General features: G+C 34.8%; 2 protein-coding genes across 3 annotated transcripts; both read left to right on the forward strand.

Annotated features, from left to right (window-relative positions):
• The first annotated feature begins 5,931 nt into the window (after positions 1-5,931).
• On the forward strand, positions 5,932-6,752 carry LOC146904645 (basic leucine zipper 43-like). The gene has a single exon (XM_085725776.1). It carries the CDS (start codon positions 6,014-6,016, stop codon positions 6,590-6,592), a length of 579 nt encoding a protein of 192 aa, XP_085581902.1. The 5' UTR covers positions 5,932-6,013; the 3' UTR covers positions 6,593-6,752.
• A 10,458-nt stretch (positions 6,753-17,210) lies between these two features.
• On the forward strand, positions 17,211-20,828 carry LOC146904646 (6-phosphogluconate dehydrogenase family protein). 2 transcript variants are annotated; one of them, XM_085724877.1, is made up of 2 exons: positions 17,211-17,314; positions 19,140-20,828. In XM_085724877.1, the coding sequence occupies exon 2, from the start codon at positions 19,150-19,152 to the stop codon at positions 20,608-20,610; it is 1,461 nt and encodes a 486-aa protein (XP_085581003.1). In that variant the 5' UTR covers positions 17,211-17,314; positions 19,140-19,149; the 3' UTR covers positions 20,611-20,828. The 2 variants fall into 2 exon arrangements, with proteins under 2 accessions (XP_085581003.1, XP_085581002.1); XM_085724876.1 differs by lacking the exon at positions 17,211-17,314 and adding an exon at positions 17,385-17,429.
• Positions 20,829-21,215: the final 387 nt, after the last annotated feature.

Below are 21,215 nucleotides of genomic sequence, written 5' to 3' on the forward strand. Positions count from 1 at the left end.
AAAATAATAATAATAAAAACGCCTTGGGATTATTGGTTCATTTTGGTGACAAATCCTTCACAAACCAAACCCTAAACCTAAATCTTACATTGGATCTATTTTCTAAAGACAAGTTTCTATTTGGCTCTTCATATCTCCTTTCGGTCTTAATGAATGTTTTTCAATAGCAACCATGCATATTCTCATGGTTGATTGCTATTGAAACCCTTTAAGAACGAAACTTTTTTGTCTCAAGGTTTGCTAGACTATTCTCATGTTTCGCAATCCTTGTCTAATTTCACTTGTTCCAATATCAAACTTCATCTTTCAATCCTTCGCTTGATATTTGTGATGATGAAATAACAGCTATTAAACTTCACCTTTCGGTCCTTCGATTAATACTTGTTATTTCATTAGAAAAACGGTGAAATAGATTAGAAAATATATTTACACAAGACTAGGGTTCTAGGCTTGGTTTGATAGGGATTAGGTCATTAGACTCATCCAACAATCCCATGACAAAGAAGTCTACTCACTCATGTTCATTGTAGACATAGAGAAGAAGAAGAAGAACATGAAAGTAAATAAGAAAATAAAAAATAAGAACTTTTATTAATGGAAACAATTGTCACATATAATTCCCAAGAATAAAAGATGAATCTGCTCTATTTATAGCCTAAAACTAACTTAAGCCCCAAGAAATACATCAATAGAATGTTCCACAAGAAACCCATGGGCTTTTAGGTCAGAAATAAACTAAAAAAGGCAGCTGGATACTTGGCACTGCTGTGCCACCACATGCACAGGCCGTGCCAGCTTGGCTGGCAAAACAGCAAAAAGAGGGGCATGTGTCACGCACGACCGTGTGCCTGGAGGCACTGGTTGTGCCTGTCCTTCTGGTTTGTGACCTCCTTTGATACATTGGAGGCACGATCACGCCATTGTTAGGCACGACCGTGCCTGATATTTTTGCACAAGATCTTCATATTTTTGGCCTGAATCAGCTCTAAATCCCCTATCTTTTGCTCCAAGACTCAATCTTTCATATATTTGTTCATGAAATTAAATAACAAGCAATTGAAGTAAAATAGTTCTAGAAAGTAAATAAAAACACATAAAATCTAAATAAAATAGACTCAAATAACCAATTAAAAACATTAATTATTGACTCATCACATACTATCTTATAATCCCCCCTCCCCCCCGGTAAGGTAGTTGATGACAAAACATCATATGATATTTTTTGCTATATTTTTAGTAATTTTCTTTGCATTTGAATACAAATAAGATGAGAATTAGAGGAGTTGTGAATGTTTTGAGGAACATATTTTATTGGTTTGACTCGAGTCGTTGGAATTTACTTTTATCCTAAATCATGCAACTCCATAGGTGTTTTGAGTGTTTTGTAGTGAGAAATCATGTAAATCGACAAATCAAGATATCACGAGAAGGATAAAAGATATGAATATTGAAGATCAATGATTCTTAGAATGTTTTTGAAGAAAATACAAAGATAAGAAAATTCATTTCAAGTTCCTTTGAGCTTCCATACGGAAGAATGATCGAAAAAAACGAAGATGCAAGAATTCACCCATAGGGGCTGCCTCATGCGCACATGCCACTCGCCTCTTATGCATGAGGAATTGTTGCCACTGCCCCCATGATAATTGTTGTTTTCTAAGTGAATTCCAACATTTGAATTAAAAATCTAATCTCGCCTTGGGTAGGCCAATTAAACCCTGCAAACTTATTCAAATCTCTTTTAATTTCACTCTTTAAAATAAGTTTTGCTAATTGCTAAGTTGAACGACAATCCTTATGGATAACGATAAACTTACTACTTTATTACTTGTTACGATTTGGTACACTTACCAATTTCGTCCATTACTAGACGAGATAGCTTCTCATTTGTAAAACTACTAAGGTAATATTGAATATGTTATGAACTTCTAACATCCATAGACGAAATTGAAGCCTTTAGATGAAAACTTAGGAATACAAATTCACCTATGTTTCAATTACCTCTGAGAGAGTAAGGCCATACGGTAATGTTTAGTGCGTACACCTACTAACAAGCGTAGGCATGACAACCCTACATCCTTTAGCATTGCGTATAACATTTGAGTGATCAGCAGGTGAAACTTGACAGCTGGAGGGACATACTGCCCAACAAACTCATAACTTAAATAGAACCATTATCGTATAACTAAATGAAGATTGTCTGATTAATCCAATAAGATAATAAAGGGAATCCAAATAATCATAACCGCCGTTAACATTCTGCAATTAAATCAGGTTACTAACTCACTTCCACTTTGCACAATTAAATCAAACTTACAAAACCCCCTTTACTTACCCGCTTTCTTTTATTTAATTGTTTTTACTTTCTGCATCTAATAAGTAACGCTGGTTGTTGAGTTGAAACGATCTTACATAATCTTTATTACTTGTAAACGATTTGATGCACTTGTCAAATTTGTTCATCAATTGGCAAAGATTGCAGCTCTTGAGTGATTCAAAATGGCCCATCTTTGATCACTTGGAAGGAGAGAGTGCACTATAATGATGAAATTAGAAGAACGTAAACTAAATTACAAACCAAATTTAAGTTCTTGTTAAACTAACGTTAGACACCATTGTGTGGCCTCTTTCTGATTGAATATTGAATCAAGTTGTCAACACCACTAAAATAATTTGCCAATCTTTTTATTGTCCATTAGGGTCTGTAAGGTCTTTTCACTTTCATGGATACCTGTTTTTTTTTAAAAGATCATTCATATATATCATTATGAATTTATGGTTCAAATATAATGTCGCAAATAACTTTAAGATGAACAAAAAGAAATAAGACATCTTGAGTGGAACAACCATCCTAATGTCCTTGGAATCCAGATTTTCCTACACTCAATGACTGCATGCATTCGGCAATCAGAAGATTCGTGACTGTTTAATTGTGATCGGAGATCCAAATCTCAAGCTTAGTAATTTTAGCTTTAAAGAAAATCAAAATATGTTTATCTTTTGGACTGTCCGATCAAAATTGGATGGTCGAGATCCGATTACATGAATGTGTGTTATCTAATGTGTATAAGGAATCATGACTCAAATAGATCACCCACATATAACTTATTAAACACGGACACTGACATATCAACACTGTGTAAAAAACTTAGAACACCGACACCGCTACACACATATTAATTTATTTATCATAATTAAAGAACATATTAATATTATTTATAGAATATATCTAAATTGAGATCAAATTATGTACACCCGTATATAAATTGAGCAATTTATTTCATTAAAAAAACAAAATATAATAATATTTAACATTTATTTACCCATATGTTATCGAAAAAATTAATAAGGCTGTAATCTCATTTAATATATTTAACCTCTAATTGATCAACATAGGTTCAACACATCATTAACTCTTGTAGATGTGTTTGAGATGTGTTCAAAGACGGTATCAGATGTGTTGAAGCAGTGGAAAAAACTTTATTTTCGGAATACTTGATTTAGTTTGTGTGACACATGTTATACGAGTTTGAACACCGATCTCAGGAGTGTCAACGCAAGATAAAATAAATTATTTTAGGACATCAGTCTAAAATTTCTAACACATGTCATACAAGTATTGAACATACACTCGTGCCCGTCACCACATACTTGAGGTGACTGTGTTTCATAACATATAATAGTTGCTTATGCAAGTTTTTATTTTAGAGGTTAATGCAAGTAGTGATGATATAACTTTTATTGAATGGCTTACACTATGCACGTATAAGTCACCTAGCTAGTTTTGGGCAAGTACGTACACAACTATTTTTTACTTTTTAACAGCTGTGTACAATGAACATAGCATACACCCATCTGTTTCACATAATAGGCGTGGAAGTAACTAACTAATGATTTACCTATTTTTTACCTTGAGATTACTATTGAAATTGTCATTGCTAAAATAAATGATTACTACCTAACCATATTTAAAAATTAACATAAGTGGCTGCTGATCAAATCAAGATTTGGCTTCTAGTTCCATATTTTATGTATTGTTTTTGGAGGTCCCTGCATGATCTATATACTTGAGTGGTTTTTGAGTCACCAAATTCATAAAATTTTCACCCTTTCTTGCTCTTAGAAACTACTACTTCCATCCCCACTTTAGTGTAGATTAGGTATACCCTCACATATAATTGCAGAGACCAATCGTTCAAGTTGGATCAGATCACAATAGAGCACGAAAATTTCCTTAAATTTTTTTAACGTTGTTGACTTTTTATAAGTCCCTTTCTTAATTTTCACATGAATTTTTTTTTATAACTATGTTATTGTTGCGAAATATCCAATAATTTCGGTTGAAAAATCTGACTAACCATCTTTAGCAAAGTCTCTCTCCCAACCACATTTTTTCATTCACAAAACTCGAATCCAAGACCTTACTAAAAAGATCTGAGTCTAGTTCCACTTAGACTAACAAAATATTGGTAATTTTCAAATATATTAAGAAAAGTAGCAGGGTTTATAGATGCGTCCAGTTATGATTTTTCATCTCCCAATACAAATTAACCATACCATAATAATAATAATAATAATAATAATAATAATAATAATAATAATAATAATAATAATAATAATGATAATAATAATAATAATAATAATAATAATAATAATAATAATAATAATAATAATAAGGGGTATATTTAAAAAATAATAATAAATATATCTAATAATTTGAAATATTAGTTACATTTAGAGACACTGACACATTTTATTTTTACTAAAATGCCTAAGCAAAAATGTTGATTCTACCTGTTTATAATTAGAAACAGAGATAATAGCATCCCTTTTTCAATCTCTTTTTTCATCCAATTTGCTTATGTCATTTAAGTAAACAGGTCCATTATCTAAAAGAGAATCATCTTAGAAATAGCACACTACGCATGTTCATATAAAATAAATTGACTTCTATCGAACACCATTTTTTTTCTCCTGCACCTACTTTAGCCTAAACAGTCTTCCAATTGAATTATTATACTCCCCATTACATGAACTACTTTTGTCTAAGTTTATCTGATGTAAGCATATTTTTTTGTCCAAAAATGATTATCCATTAAACCAAGTTGCCTCCCCCACACGTTTGTGTCACTTGTGTTGTGGATGGGTTGGTTTATCCATGTATGTAGTGTAACATGTTATTCATCCATATAGCTTGTTCAATGAACCTATGACCCCACATAATGCATGTTATTATATATGTACATGATTAAAGAAGCTATGTTTATTTTGCTTGATTGGATTAGCCTATTTAGCTTTTCAATAACTTTTTAAAAACGGATCAAAAGAGAGTTTTGAGCTTAAAAGCTATCTCTTCTAAGCAAAATAAAGTAATCCATCATTTTTGACATACCAAAATGGCAAGTTGGATGGATTCATTTAGAGAATAAATGACACAAAATGTAAATAATATATTAAATAATTTTTACCATTCAATTTATTTTAAATTATTTTAAATTCATTTTTTTCCTTCAAATATGGTCATCTATTTCTTTTGAAAAATGAAGATGATTCTGGTCCACTAAACATATGATATTAATGACATTTTGAAATTGTCGAAAGAGTCTAAATCTATAGGACACACATACGCTCACAAACAAAGTAATTCTACACTTGCACAAACATGAATAGTGTACACACATACACACACACATACATCAACAATAAGTTATGAAAATAGAAGTAATTAAGCGTAATCACATGTGACAGATACCAAACACCTCTTTTATGTGTAAGTGTTACATAATACTAACATAATATCAATTACACTTATAGAAAGATGACATGGGTGCAATGATCTACTCTACATTGACATCTTGTCTTGTTACTTTCCATAGGGCCATTTCACCATTTTCCCTCCCTATATATACTAACTAGTCCCACTCATATTCCATCCATCTCCAAATCTAATTAAATTCTATACCCCAACAATTTTTGCTTCAAATCCTCATAATCTTATATTCATTATTCCACCATGCAAACCAAAGAGATTAATTCAGGACTCAATTATTTACTCCCATATTCAGATCCATCTCCCTATCCATCATCATGTAACTATAACATGATCCAAAACACCATCCAAACACCTCAACATCCAAAACTCTCCAACCAACTATATGGTTTTAACCAAAACCCTTTTCAAATCCTCCAAGACTTCAGTCCTCCATCCTCATGCATAAGCAGCAACTCAACTTCCGACGAAGCGGACGAACAAAACCTAGGTCTAATCAACGAAAGAAAACATCGAAGAATGGTATCGAACCGAGAGTCAGCACGCCGGTCACGAATGAGGAAACAAAAACAGCTTGATGAGCTTTGGTCACAGGTGGTTTGGCTAAGGAATGAGAATCATCAATTACTAGATAAGCTCAACAATTTCTGTGAGACTCATGATAAAGTTGTCCAAGAGAATGTTCAATTGAAAGAACAAGCTTCAGAACTTCGACAAATGGTGTGTGATATGCAGTTACATAGTACTTGTCTTCCTTTGAGTCCTCTTGAAGATGTTCCTAGCATCACTTCACCAAATGTTAAATCTGATTCTTCAAACTAATAAATCACAAGTTCTGTTGATTTGTTAGGGTAAATTTGAAGATAAGAGTCATAAGAGCAAGTTTTAATAACTCTTCAATTTTTCATCTTTTAGTTCTTCTGTTTTTTTGAGTTCTATGAGGTGAAACGATGAAAGGCAATAACATGTTTTGTTTTGAGTATCTTTGTTTTAAGTTTAAGCTCATTAACTTTACTATTTTTCTATAAATGGGTGTAGTTTTTGAAGTTATAATGATTTCTTCTAAAAAATAACTTTTAAAATGGCTAAGATAGAAATTGAAATAAATAATTCATAAACCTTCTTGTTAATTAATTGTTGGTCACCCTCTGAATATTTAAAAATACTATCATGATTTCCATCTAGAGAACAATTAAAAAAGACGTAATCCATGACTTTATTGAATCCCAATAACTAAAGAAATCAGAATAGATAAGGAGAAAAAGTAGATGATGTATACCGGTTGTAAAAAAGATTTTTTTGATCGGAACCACCGTAATTAAGATCTTTGACATCTAAATGGTTCTATAAAGCTCTTCGGTGTTTAGGTTACAATTTAAAGCTCTTTGAACTTTCACAAAAATTTGTTCTATAGGGTCCTTTGCACCGGCTAGATTTATATAATTATATAAAGATGTTTTGATGTACCTATTTTTTCTCCAATTTTACTCTTCATTTAGAATAGTTAATTTATAATTTTATTTCTTTCATCAAATCAAATAATTGTTTTATTTTTTAGTGTCATTAATTTTTTTTAAATAATTACATAAAATTTTGTAACTTTTATTATTTTTATCGAGAAAAAATGGACAAACGAGTGTTTTAGTTCACTATAATATATAGAGATGGATATACAGAAAATTCTTTACCAAAAGAAGGAAAGCAATATTATATACTAGACCTTTCATTGTTTATTTTTAGAACTAATTTGACTAATAATATTCGAATAAAATAACTTGTGCTGTAACTAATTTACTTTTCATTTAGATTTGGATAACATCACCTCTGCTTTTTCAACCAAAATATGCTTCATATAATCTCTGTTGGGGCATCAAATGGCATGTTCTATCTCACTATATGCATGCCTATTGCTTCCCAACAAAACAATTGATTTGAATAAATAATTTACCTTAGTATAAACCACTTAAAATATTATTAATATTTATCTTTTTTAATTCATTAGCAATGCATGATAGACATCATAGCATGTTCCTTCAATTGGACTATTGCACAAGCATAATTGCTACTTTGAATCCCTGATTTTGAAATATGATATGGGGTGCAGACAGAAAAGGAACAAAAGGGGAAGTCAGGACTGAGTAATGAGAATGGAAGTGAAATTACTAGGCCCAAAAGAGACAAAAGGCCTCAAGTGTGGTCACGTGACTATGTGGGAGTCACAACTGTTACTAAGTAATCAAATTATCATTGTTTTTCTTTAGGCTCCTAGAAAGAGTTTGTTATTTGTAATTGAAGGATCCTTTGACATGTGTCAAAGATCTGTTAGTCTAGGATAGGGTTTTTACTCTATAAAGCCTTTATGTTGTAATGAATGAGGACAATGAAAAATTAATCAAATATTTCTTCTTTCATTTAATTCTGGAGTTGGTACTGCTCGAACGTACACCTTTTCCCTATCATTTCACTATCATTTGGTGCTTTCACTGTGTACCATGGCCCCCCACGCTGACATCAAATCTGAACAAATTGCAGAAGATGTTCCCTCCCAAATTAAAGAATTACAGACAAGCATTGCTTTTGTCGCCAAACAACAAACCGATTTCCAAGAACTTCTTACAATCCAATTACCCTTTCTCATCAAAGAACAACTCCAAACCTACAACAACTCTCAAACCGGCTCCTCCTTTAACCGACCCGACCCGCAAAACACACTCCGATTACCCAAAATTACACTTACGCCCTTCGACGGAAAAGATCCCATGGACTGGATCTTCAAGGCGGAGTCATACTTTGAACTCACCGACACACTACCGGCTCGCCGTCTCATCCTCATTCCGTTCTTCCTTCAAGGTCCAGCTCTGAGTTGGTTCAAATGGCTTCATTCTAACCATCTCCTCACTACTTGGCCGGAGTTCCTTCATGCCCTGGAGGTGCGGTTTGGTCCTTCATCCTTTTCCAACCATGAAGCCTCCCTCTACAAGCTTCACCAAACTGGATCTGTAATGGAATATCAACAACAATTTGAATCCCTCTCTAACAGAGTCACCGACCTCTCACCAACTTCCCTTCTCAATTGTTTCCTCTCCGGTCTCCAAAAGGAAATCCACCATGAACTCACCATACTCAAACCCTCATCACTTACCCAAGCCATAGATCTGGCCAAATTGATCGAATCCAAAAACCTAGCTACCAAATACCCTTTTACCAGACCCAACAAACCCTCTCTACCCAAACCCAACCCTCAACCCTCTGTTCTCGGGGCACCGCCATCCGTTCCGGTCCGGCGTATCACACTAGCTGAACAGCTTGAACGCAGATCCAAAGGATTGTGTTTCTACTGTGATGAGAAGTTCCACACAGGGCATCGTTGTGCTAAGAAACAATTTTTTCTATTACTCATGGATGATTCGGAAGAGGAAGTGAGTTCACCGGAAGCAGATACAGACCCAATAATGGCGGTCGAATCTTCAATGTTGCTACTTCCAACCCCGCCACTGCCACCCTCGCCACTGGAAACATCTTCGCCAGTGTCAGCAAAGCATTTCCAGTTGTCTCAGGCCGCGCTCGTGGCCTCAATTTCGCCTAGTACACTTCGAGTCCAGGGACGTGTTGGTGAATTAGAGGTTACGATTTTGATTGATTCAGGAAGTTCACACAACATCATGCAACCAAGACTGTGGGATTTCTCAATTTACCAATGGTTGCAATTACCCCTTTCTCTGTGGTAGTAGGAAACGGCTCGTCCATAACTTGCAACGGATTTTGTTCAGATGTACCAGTGAACTTGTCCAACCAGGTATTTCACATACCATTTTTTATGTTACCTATTTATGGAGCTGATTTGGTACTAGGGGTGCAGTGGCTACAAACTCTTGGTGCATTTTTATCGGATTATTCCATTCCATCTATTCAGTTTACCTATAATCAACAGCCAATAACACTGACAGGCAACACAAACAATCATCCCACCATGTCTACATTTTCCCAATATTGCCGTTTTGTATTCACCGACGCAATTGCATCTGTCCACACCCTCTCGGTATCTCAGATCGATGCGCCTCCTGCACTCTCACCACAACACCCAGATATTTCCCCCATCATAACAAAGTTCAGCTCCATGTTTGCCGCACCTCAAAATTTACCATCCAACCGTCCCCTTAATCATCACATTCACCTCTTACCGAAGCCAAGCCGATCAATGTTCGACCCTATCGTTATCCCCAATTTCAGAAGGAGATAATGACTAAGATGATCCAGGAAATGTTAGAGAATGGGATCATTCGACCAAGCACAAGCCCTTTCTCTTCACCGGTGTTGCTAGTTCGCAAAAAAGATGGATCGTGGCGCTTTTGTGTGGATTATCGATCTCTTAATGCCATTACCGCCAAAGATTGATTCCCAATCCCAACGATTGACGAACTTCTAGATGAGCTCCATGGAGCCAAGGTTTTCTCCAAGATGGACTTGCGCTTGGGGTATCATCAAGTTAGAGTATCACTGGAAGATTGTTTCAAAACAACATTTAGGACGGTGGACGGTCACTTTGAGTTCCTCGTAATGTCGTTTGGATTATCTAATGCTCCCTCGACCTTCCAAGCAACTATGAATGATGTTTTCGAGGATCTTTTACGCAAGTCAGTGCTGGTGTTCTTTGATGACATCTTGGTCTTTAGTCCATCATGGGAGACACATCTAGATCACTTACAGCAAGTTCTGCAAATCTTGGAACAACACCAATTATTTGCAAAACTTTTCAAATGTGAGTTTGCGGTGTCGAGCATCTTATATTTTGGCCATATTATATCTGAGCTGAGAGTAGCTGCTGACCCGGAGAAGTTGCATGCAATTCAGTCCTGGCCGCCTCCGCATAATCTCACCACCCTACGTGGCTTCTTGGAACTCACGGGATTCTATCGGCGTTTTGTACGTCACTATGCTACAATAGCTGAGCCTTTGACTTCATTGCTAAAAAAGAATTCCTTTTGTTGGTCTAATGATGCACAAGGAGCATTTGAGGCCCTCAAGGCTGCTATGAGTTCATTACCTGTGTTGGGGATCCCTGATTTCAATCAACCTTTCGATGTTACAATAGATGCTTCTGGCACGGTTGTAGGCGCTGTCCTGTCCTAATAGAAGCACCCCATTGCTTTTTTCAACCTCAAACTCTGCCCTCGGATGTGCGCAGCTTCCGCTTACGAGTGTGAAATGTTTGCGGTCACTGCTGCTGTAAAGAAATGGCGTCATTATCTCTTGGGTCGTCATTTTCGTATCTTCACGGATCACCGCAGTTTGAAGGAATTACTTACACAAACGATTCAAACACCAGCACAACACAAATGCCTCACAAAATTGTCGGGGTTTGACTATGAGATTGTGTATACGCCTGGCAGTACTAATGTAGTGGCTGACGCTCTGTCACGGGTGGAAACACCTCTGGTTTCATCATTTGGCTCAATTTCTAGTAACCAACCACTATTGTTGGAACAATTACGAGTTTTTTACAACTCCGATGTGATTGGCCAAGAATTGGCACGCAAATTTGCTTCACCTGTTGCTGATTCACCATTCGACTTCCAGCAAGGTTTGCTTCTATATAAAGGGCATCTGTTTATCCCTGCTGAAACACTTTTGCGCCCTCAGTTGCTGCCTGAATTCCCCACATCACCAATAGGTGGTCACTCAGGAATAAAAGCTACTCCAGCACGCCTGTCTGCTGCTTTTTCATGGCCCCATATGACCCAGGATGTCAAGAATTGGGTACGGGAATGCTCAGTTTGCCAACAACACAAATACTCCACACAACGACCTTATGGTTTGCTGAACCCACTGCCAATTCCCTCGCAAGTCTGGGAGGATATTGCTATGGATTTTATCACCAATCTCCCTCTCACTCATGGGAAGTCCACTATATGGGTCATAGTTGATCGTCTAACAAAGTATGCCCACTTTGTAGCCTTACCTGCTCACTTTTCTGTTGTCACCTTGGCTCCGGTGTTCATGTCCGAAATTTACCGTTTACAGGGATCACATTTTTGTGAGCCGTTTTCGGCAGGAACTGTTCAAGCTCAATGGCACTACGCTTTGTTTCTCTAGCGCATATCATCCACAGTCCGACGGTCAAACAGAAGTGACGAACAAAATCTTACAAACATTCCTTCGCTGCTTTGTAAGTGATACCCCCAAACTATGGGTTACTATGCTTCCATTGGCTAAACTTTGGTACAATTCTTCCTATCAGTCAGCTATCAAAATGACCCCGTTTGAAGCTCTTTAGGGAAGGCCCCCACCCAACATAAGAGCTTATGTGTCTGGCTCTACTGCAATGGCCACTTTGGATGAAGCCCTCACTCATCGTCATCAGGTGTTGGCTGTTCTTAAGATGAATCTGGAAAAAGCTCAGTCAAGGATGCGTTCCCAAGCCAACAGTGGCAGGTTGGACAAGGAATTAGAGGTTGGGAGCTGGGTATGGCTACGTCTTCAGCCTTATAGGCAATACACTGTCCGAGGGGCATACTACTCAAAATTCGCCAAACGCTATTTTGGTCCTTATTAAATTGTCAGGCGCATTGGGCAGGTGGCGTATTAACTGCTCCTCCCTGCAGAAGCACGCATTCATCCAGTGTTTCACATTTCGAAACTCAAACCATTCTTTGGTACACCGCCTTCGCAAATGCCCTCCATTGATGAATCAGTCACGGGCACCTTGGTTCCCCTCCACCCTGCTAAGCTTTTGGGACAGCGCACACTACGTACAGCAAAAGGAAATACTCTGCAGGTTCTGGTTCACTGGGAAGGGCTGTCTGCTGCTGAAGACACTTGGGAAAACTGGAAGGAGTTGTTAGAATCATACCCTCACTGCAATCTTGAGGACAAGATTGAACTTGATGGGGTAGGCAATGCTATGGGGGTGCAGACAAAAAAGGAACAAAAGGGGAAGTCAGGACTGAGTAATGAGAATGGAAGTGAAATTACTAGGCCTAAAAGAGACAAAAGGCCTCTAGTGTGGTCACGTGACTATGTGGGAGTCACAACTGTCATTAAGTAATCAAATTATCATTGTTTTTCTTTAGGCTCCTAGAAAGAGTTTGTTATTTGTAATTGAAGGATCCTTTGACATGTGTCAAAGATCTGTTAGTCTAGGATAGGTTTTTACTCTATAAAGCCTTTATGCTGTAATAAATGAGAACAATGAAAAATTAATCAAATATTTCTTCTTTCCTTTAATTCTGGAGTTGGTACTACTCGAAAGTACACCTTTTCCCTTTCCTTTCACTATCAAAATACATGCAAAAGTCAAAGGCAAAAAAGTACAAAACCAAAGAAACTATAGAACAATATGCCCCTAATGAAAGTTAACATGTATAAACTCATCCTTCTTCAGTTTCACATGGTAAAGAAAGTGTGAACATTACAGTCTTTGGATTCTGTTAATTATACGACTCTCACAATAAAGTCAATTGCATATATATTGCCTCCATTTCTAATTGGTTTTCACTTTCTTATGTTTTAGGCAATTGATTTTCACTTTAAAAAGGTGAAAAATATAATCAAATTGACAATTATTTTGTATTTTTAGGGCACAACTTTTTTTCTTAATTTTAGACAATTCACATGTTGCATAATTTTAGACTTACGCTACCCCATCTTGATCTTAATACGCAATTTTTTTTTACCCTCTTGAAATTGGGTGTAACTTATGAAGAGTTATATCTATCTGATATCTGATGCGAGACTTGAGTTTCTCTCAAAACATCCTCTCATGTTCGGTGATAGACTTTTAATAAGTGTACCAAAAACCATCGAAACAATAAAATGTTTATATCCACGAGAACTGTGTTAACTTCAATTGAATAATATTTGTTATGAATTAAGATGTGTAAAATTGGGGGTTGCCCTATGCAGTTGGTTGATTTGTATAAAATAATTATAAAGCTTGTAAAAATGTTGTGAAAATAATATGAAAAACCAGACCAGGTTTGTCGAATCCTCTTGTTATCACTGTTTGGTAAAGTGCACTTATCTTTTGTAATGTTCTTCTAGTTTTACGATGATTAACAATGTATCTCTGATCAATTCCTTGACTCAGAGCTCTCTTCAATGGTTAGGGATCTTCAATTCCTTAAGTGGTCTAATATCCTATGAGGATTTTTAAAGTCTGTTAATCTTTTATCACAATTAAACAGTTACTCATTCCTAGAGCGACACTTTCATTCCTAGAATTGCACCTATTCTTTTCACACCGTGGATTTTTGCCTCTGCAACTAATTGTTAACTTTCATTCTTCGAGTGGCACTTTACTGTTGTAGCCGGGAGCGGTAGTTAACTACCATTGCAAAGTTTTTTTTTGTTTGAATCAGGTTGCACCAACAGTTTTTGTGGTCCAGACGCACGAAAACTTATATAAATTGGTGTGTTTGGTTCATTTGTTATAGAACACATCAAAGACCATGCACACTTATCAAGAGGATATGAACACCAAGTTAATCACAATTTACTACAACAGGGGAAAATCCAATATGTTTAGGGTCCGAATTGATGTCACACTATCTAGGTTGAATGATTAGTTGGATCAAATCAATCATCGACTCAACCACAAATGCACACAAAGTGTGAAGAGTGTTGAGTATTACGATTCATTGACCGCTTCATAGTGAACCACCTAGTTCACCTAGATGAAGCTCAAAAATGACGATAAGATGAGAACAACATTCTCCATATTTGGTCAGTACATTTCTAAAGGATCAATTGAGTTTGACTATTCTTTGGTCAGATCTTTCAAAGATATTCGGGAAAGTTTGATTCAGACCATGACCTACGAAGAAATCAAAGCTTGCATGGATGAATCAGATGAAGAAGTTAGGCTGAGTGATCTATGACTTATTATGTTGTGTTTTATTATATGTTTTAAGTTGTTGAATCATGTTCAATGTATGTTCTTGTTGTCGTCTTGCATGGGTTGAGTGATCTTGTCCAATTTTGATCAGAAGAACTATCTCATCTTTGCATGAAATGTGTTTTCTCTATGGAAATGGTAGATAACTACCGTTGCAACAATGACAATTAACTAACATAAATAAAAAAAACAATAGTTAACTATTGTTGGATGTATTTTCGTCAGTTTAGGATGCTTTAGAGCATACTCAGCTACCAAAAGAGCAATTTTCTAAAATTTACAAACTAAAATGGGCCTCTGAAAGTAATATATTGGGCCTGACTTTGACCCACGATTCAACGAAGTTAAGATATCGATTGTAGAATCAACGGCTATGATTCATCGGAGTTGTTCCACCTAACCCACTCACGGAAGTTGGAAAATTTTGACCCACATGTAACAAGCCTCCAACAGCAACAACATATTACACATGCTGCGCCTACGACAACAATAATACATTTTTTTTTTCATCTTTTTTGATACAAATAATAATTCGTTCTTAATTTAAGATTTTTTAGCTAAATCCAAAATTAAAAAAGTTAATAGTAGCATTAAATTAATTTTTTTAATTACTATTGTTGTAATAATTTTATCATTTGAGATATAAGATATAGAAAATAATACATTTTTTTTTCATCTTTTTTGATACAAATAATAATTCGTTCTTAATTTAAGATTTTTTAGCTAAATCCAAAATTAAAAAAGTTAATAGTAGCATTAAATTAATTTTTTTAATTACTATTGTTGTAACAATTTTATCATTTGAGATATAAGATATAGAAAATGCTAATATCATAAGAGCACATATTAATATAAAAAATATAAAAACTATGTATTGAGAATTGTGTTAATTTATTTTTTTAAAGTTAAAAATTATTTTTTCTCAACATATACATTTTTTTTTGAGAGATCATATACATGTTAATTGTAAAATCCTTAACATATGTATTCTAAGAACAAATGTTAGCATGATCCATAAAATAAATAAATGTATGTTGAAAAATAAATAGTCCATGTTGTTGAAAAAATCAAAAGATCTTATAAAAGGGAATTATTTATTTATTTATTTCTCAAAATGCGTTTATATTTAAGGACGAAGATTTTTTTTTAACAAAACAAAATGAAATTAAATTAAAACCAACAAACATTCTCTGTAGCACAAGGTGTGTCAAAACTAATTTTTGTGTATGCAAATAATTTAATTAGAGAAAAATGACTTTTTTTTTTGTAGTTATATATTAAATTATTGTCAATTAAAAAAATAAAAATATACTTAGATGAACTTAGTAACAATTTTATTGTCATTTTAATCAATATCCATTAAAAATTCCATTAAAGATTTCTAAATTTATCTCTCACCCCAATTTTACCAAAATACCAAAATACACAATTTACTAAATTTGTCAAAATACCAAACAAATTAATAACTAATAAAATATAAATACCAAAATACAGTAGAAACTCTTTAATTTAATACTCGGTAAATTAATAAACTCTCTAAAATAATAAATTTGTCCGGTCCCGACTTGGGCCAATGTAAAAAATTGACAAACTCGATAAAATAATAAGATAATAATTTTTCGGGAGATCCCTTTATAATTTTTGGTCCCAAGAAAATCATAAATTAATAATTCATAGAAACTGAAAAAAATATATTAAGAATACATTGAACACATTTGTTCCTCTTGTTTACATTTACTGTACTTCAAAAGTCATTATTGATTTCCAATGCATATGAACGCAGTAGTTACTAATTTACGTTGAGTCCCAAGGTTCGCTGCAACGTAATTCTAAGAGGCATAGAATGATTTACCTTTTTGTTTGGTATGTACAGTATAATTACTTAAAAACTCTTTAAATTAATAATTATTAATTTATCGATAAATTAATAACTCTCTAAATTAATAAATTTCTCCGGTCCTGACATTATTAATTTATAGAGTTTTAACTGTACACAATTTACGAAAATTGTCAAAATACCAAACAAAATTAATAACTACTCCCTCCGTCCCGGATTAACTGAGTCATTTACTAAAAAAAGTGTTCTAAAATAACTTAGCCATTTCAATTTTCAATACTACTTTCATTATTCCCAATTCAATATATTTCACTTTTCCCCCTTTATAACTCTAATTAATACTACTTTCATCATTCGCAATTCAATATATTCCACTTTCCCCTTTATTTATACATTTTTCTTAATAAGTGTGAAATGAACCAAGAGCTCAATTAATTCGGGACGTAGATAGTAAAAAATATAAAAAATTATTAATTTATATTTTATTACAATAAATTAAAAACTACTCCCTCCGGTCCTTATTATAAGAAACAATTAATTTTTTTGTTCATTGTACAAGTGATGTATCTAGTCTATATTTACAATAAAGATACATTAATTATTCTATGAACCTAAAAAGTCAATTTTTCCTTATAATAAGGACCGGAGGGAGTACTATTATGACAGAATCAGAGAATATTATAGATACCAAAATTGATTCATTTATCTGTGTCTGAAAAGATTGGTGGTTGGTGGTCTTGTTAGCCATCGTCGACCATTGAATTTCAATTTTCATTTCAACTCCCAATTTAATATTCATTTCTCATTTCAATTGGTAAACTTTCTCGCTTTTTTTATTCACACTCTATAATTTATATACACACCCACTTTTCTCAATTTCATTCACTCACTGTCCTCGTTTTTCACCTAATCTCTTCTTCAATTTTCAGGTTTGTCTTTTCATTTTGCTTTCCTTTTCGATCCACTTTCATATGAACTTCATTTGATTAGGTTATTCTTGTTATTATTACGGTGATTTTTGTTATGATTACTGATCTTCTTAGTGATTTCTGATCTGGGTTTTTCTCCATTAATTGATTGTTTTTTTAGTGTTTGAAATTTGAATTAAACCCTTAATTTTTTACTTTGATCAGTTTGATTTAAATGATTCTGATTTGAATTCTGTGGTTACACTGTTCTGTCATCCGTGTAATTTTTATTTGGATTTAATTTCTGTGTACTAAAGTTTTACACATGCATCTGATCAATCACAACTGTCATATCATTAGAAATATTTGATTTTTATTTTAATTACTTCAAAAGTCACACATGATTCCTTGTGATAAGGTGACTGTGTAAAGCTTTTACACTGATAATGTATGAAAATTAAACTCTTACCTGTTTGGTGAAAGGAAGTTAGATGTATGTGTAAAATTTATTTACACTAACAGGGTATACCAATTTAACGATCTTGCTTTTACATTGTCAATCAATCACAACTGTCATATCATTAGAAGTATATGTTATTTATTTTACTTCTAAATTCACACACATGATTGGTGGTCCATTGTGGATTGATACTTGAAAATTGTCTAAAACTCTAACAACAATCCTCGGAAATTTACCTTGAGTTATCTTTGTTCTCACAGCTAAGACAGTAACCTGATCAGTGTCGGTTCAACAAAAACAATGAGAAACGGATATATGTGCCTCAAAGAGTCAAAACAGAACTCATATTCATTTCCCTTGAGTTTGTTAAACCATTTCATATGAAACCCTTAATTTGTACTTGGATGAGTTTGTTTCATTGGAAACACTGTTCTCATTTGTTGGTTTATACTCTGTCTGTGCAGCAACATCGTTTTTATTTGAATTTAGTTGATTTATGCTCTATCAGTGTGAAAAAGTCTTACACATGCATCTAATTACATCTCATTATTATGTGACTTTACTACATGAATTCATGAAATATCTCTATAGTTATATTATATATATGGTGAGATGTGATTGGTTCTGTGTAAAGGTTTTTTGCACTCATCGTGTATGCTGATTAAACTCTTTTTTTATTTTTTATAAAACGGAGTGTTAGATCTTGTTAAACTTGGCTGTGTTGCTGTACTTTTAGGTGCCTAAATGTTGTTTTGGATTGTAATTCTACTATTGGACTGCAGTATATTTTTTTTTTTTTACATTTTTTGAGTTTTTGTCGAGGCCATGGTAGCCGTTGCTTGATCTGTGAAAATTTAGGAAAGCATGCTGCCTGTTTGATATTTGTGCAGGTTTAATAGTTAATTCCAATCTTTTTGAACTAATGAAGATGTATTTATCTTATCTCTTTTTTGCTGAGTAAGGCAAATGAAGGTGCTCTAATGTCTCTGTACTATGATGAGCATGGGATCATTTTGTTAATCACTCTTTTTTAGGGTACAATTAGGGAATCTTAATACCTTTTATGTCTATATATCTTGGAATTAAAAAACACTTTTCTCCCTTGCATTCTTTATTATTGGAATATGTTCAGATATATTGATTGTTCAAGCAATTGCATTCTTTATTATTGGATTATGTTCTAATTGTCTAATGTCGTTTTAATTTATGGCATTTTTTTTCGCTTGAATCCGAATTCATTTGTTCTTGTAAACATATCAATCATTGAACAGGAAATACATTATGGCTCCACCACTTACAAGAATAGGCCTTGCCGGATTGGCTGTTATGGGCCAGAATCTCGCACTCAATATTGCCGACAAAGGATTCCCAATTTCTGTTTATAATAGAACAACATCAAAGGTTGACGAAACTGTGGAACGAGCGAAACAGGAGGGAAATCTTCCACTCTATGGCTTCCATGACCCTGAAGCCTTTGTTAATTCCATTCAAAAACCAAGGGTGATTATAATGCTTGTTAAGGCCGGTGCACCTGTTGATCAGACCATCAAAACCCTATCTGCGTACCTTGAAAAAGGTGATTGTATAATTGATGGCGGTAATGAATGGTACGAGAACACTGAGAGACGAGAGAAAGAGGTAGCCGAATTGGGTCTTCTCTACCTTGGAATGGGAGTTTCAGGTGGTGAGGAGGGTGCTCGACGTGGTCCTTCTATGATGCCTGGTGGTTCGTTTGAAGCTTACAAATACATAGAAGATATTCTTCTCAAGGTGGCTGCTCAAGTTCCTGACAGTGGCCCTTGTGTGACATATATCGGTAAAGGTGGATCTGGTAATTTTGTGAAGATGATCCATAATGGAATTGAATACGGTGACATGCAGCTGATTGCTGAGGCTTACGATGTGTTGAAGTCAGTTGGAAAGTTAACAAATGAGGAGCTACAAAGTGCATTTACTGAATGGAACAAGGGAGAACTTTTGAGTTTCCTGATTGAAATCACTGCAGATATTTTCGGAATTAAGGATGATAAGGGTGATGGATATCTTGTTGACAAGGTTCTTGACAAAACTGGCATGAAGGGTACCGGTAAGTGGACTGTTCAGCAAGCAGCTGAATTATCAGTTCCTGCTCCCACCATTGAAGCTTCATTGGATGCTAGGTTCCTTAGTGGGTTGAAGGATGAAAGAGTTGAAGCTGCAAAGGTCTTTAAATCAGGTGGCTTTGGCGATATCTTGACCGACCAACAAGTAGACAAGAAGCAGTTGATTGATGATGTTAGGAAGGCTCTTTATGCAGCCAAGATTTGTAGTTACGCACAAGGGATGAATCTGATCCGTGCAAAGAGTGCTGAAAAGGGTTGGGATTTGGCATTGGGTGAACTTGCCCGTATTTGGAAAGGAGGTTGCATCATTAGAGCTATATTCTTGGACAGAATCAAGCAGGCGTACGACAGAAACCCTAATCTCGCAAACCTTCTTGTGGATCCAGAGTTCGCAAAGGAAATAATTGAACGCCAAACCGCATGGAGGAGAGTTGTTTCCCTTGCTGTCAATTCAGGTATCAGCCTCCCAGGTATGTCTGCTAGTCTTGCATATTTTGACAGTTATAGAAGGGAAAGGTTGCCGGCTAATTTGGTGCAAGCTCAACGAGACTACTTCGGTGCTCATACATATGAAAGGGTTGATATTGAGGGGTCGTACCATACTGAATGGTTCAAGCTTGCCAAGCAGTCGAGGATTTAGATTACTGTATTTGAACTCTTCAAGATTCCTAATAAATGTAATGTTTTTTACTCAAGACTGTATGCTGAGTTGAGCTTACATAGCTGCAATGCGGTGAAGTTTATTTATACCATTCTGTACTACTTAATTACTTGGCTTTTGGTTTTCCAACAATTGTGTTGTATCTTTGCTGATCTTGCTTTGAACTTGATATAAAATTGTCCAACTTCACAATGTCATTTTAGTTTTCATATTTTGGTTAGATTTCCTTTAGCACTGTTGATTTGTGTTGTGTTAATGATTCTGATACTTGTGTTGTGTTAACGATTGTTACGTCTGAAGTTTATTCCATTGGCAAAATTCTTATTTGGAGTTTAATGTTGATGAAAAATATTCATTGACAGAGATTATTAATAATGTCGGTACGCCTGGGTTGTACTAGAAGTACTAGTGATTTACCTAACTATTAGTATAATCATGAAGTATTGTACAACATTATCTCTATTAATCTTATTTTCTTATAAAGCAATGTTGTTAATAGTGATGTAATCGTGGAATTGTAGAGTGGGAACGACCTCTGGTGCAACGCTTTCTGCAGGTTATCTGCTTTCAGCACTTGCGTTATT

This window comes from Medicago sativa, chromosome 7, assembly GCF_051527215.1.
Source record: "Medicago sativa cultivar Bolivia chromosome 7, Bolivia_mono, whole genome shotgun sequence".
Taxonomy (NCBI): domain Eukaryota; kingdom Viridiplantae; phylum Streptophyta; class Magnoliopsida; order Fabales; family Fabaceae; genus Medicago; species Medicago sativa.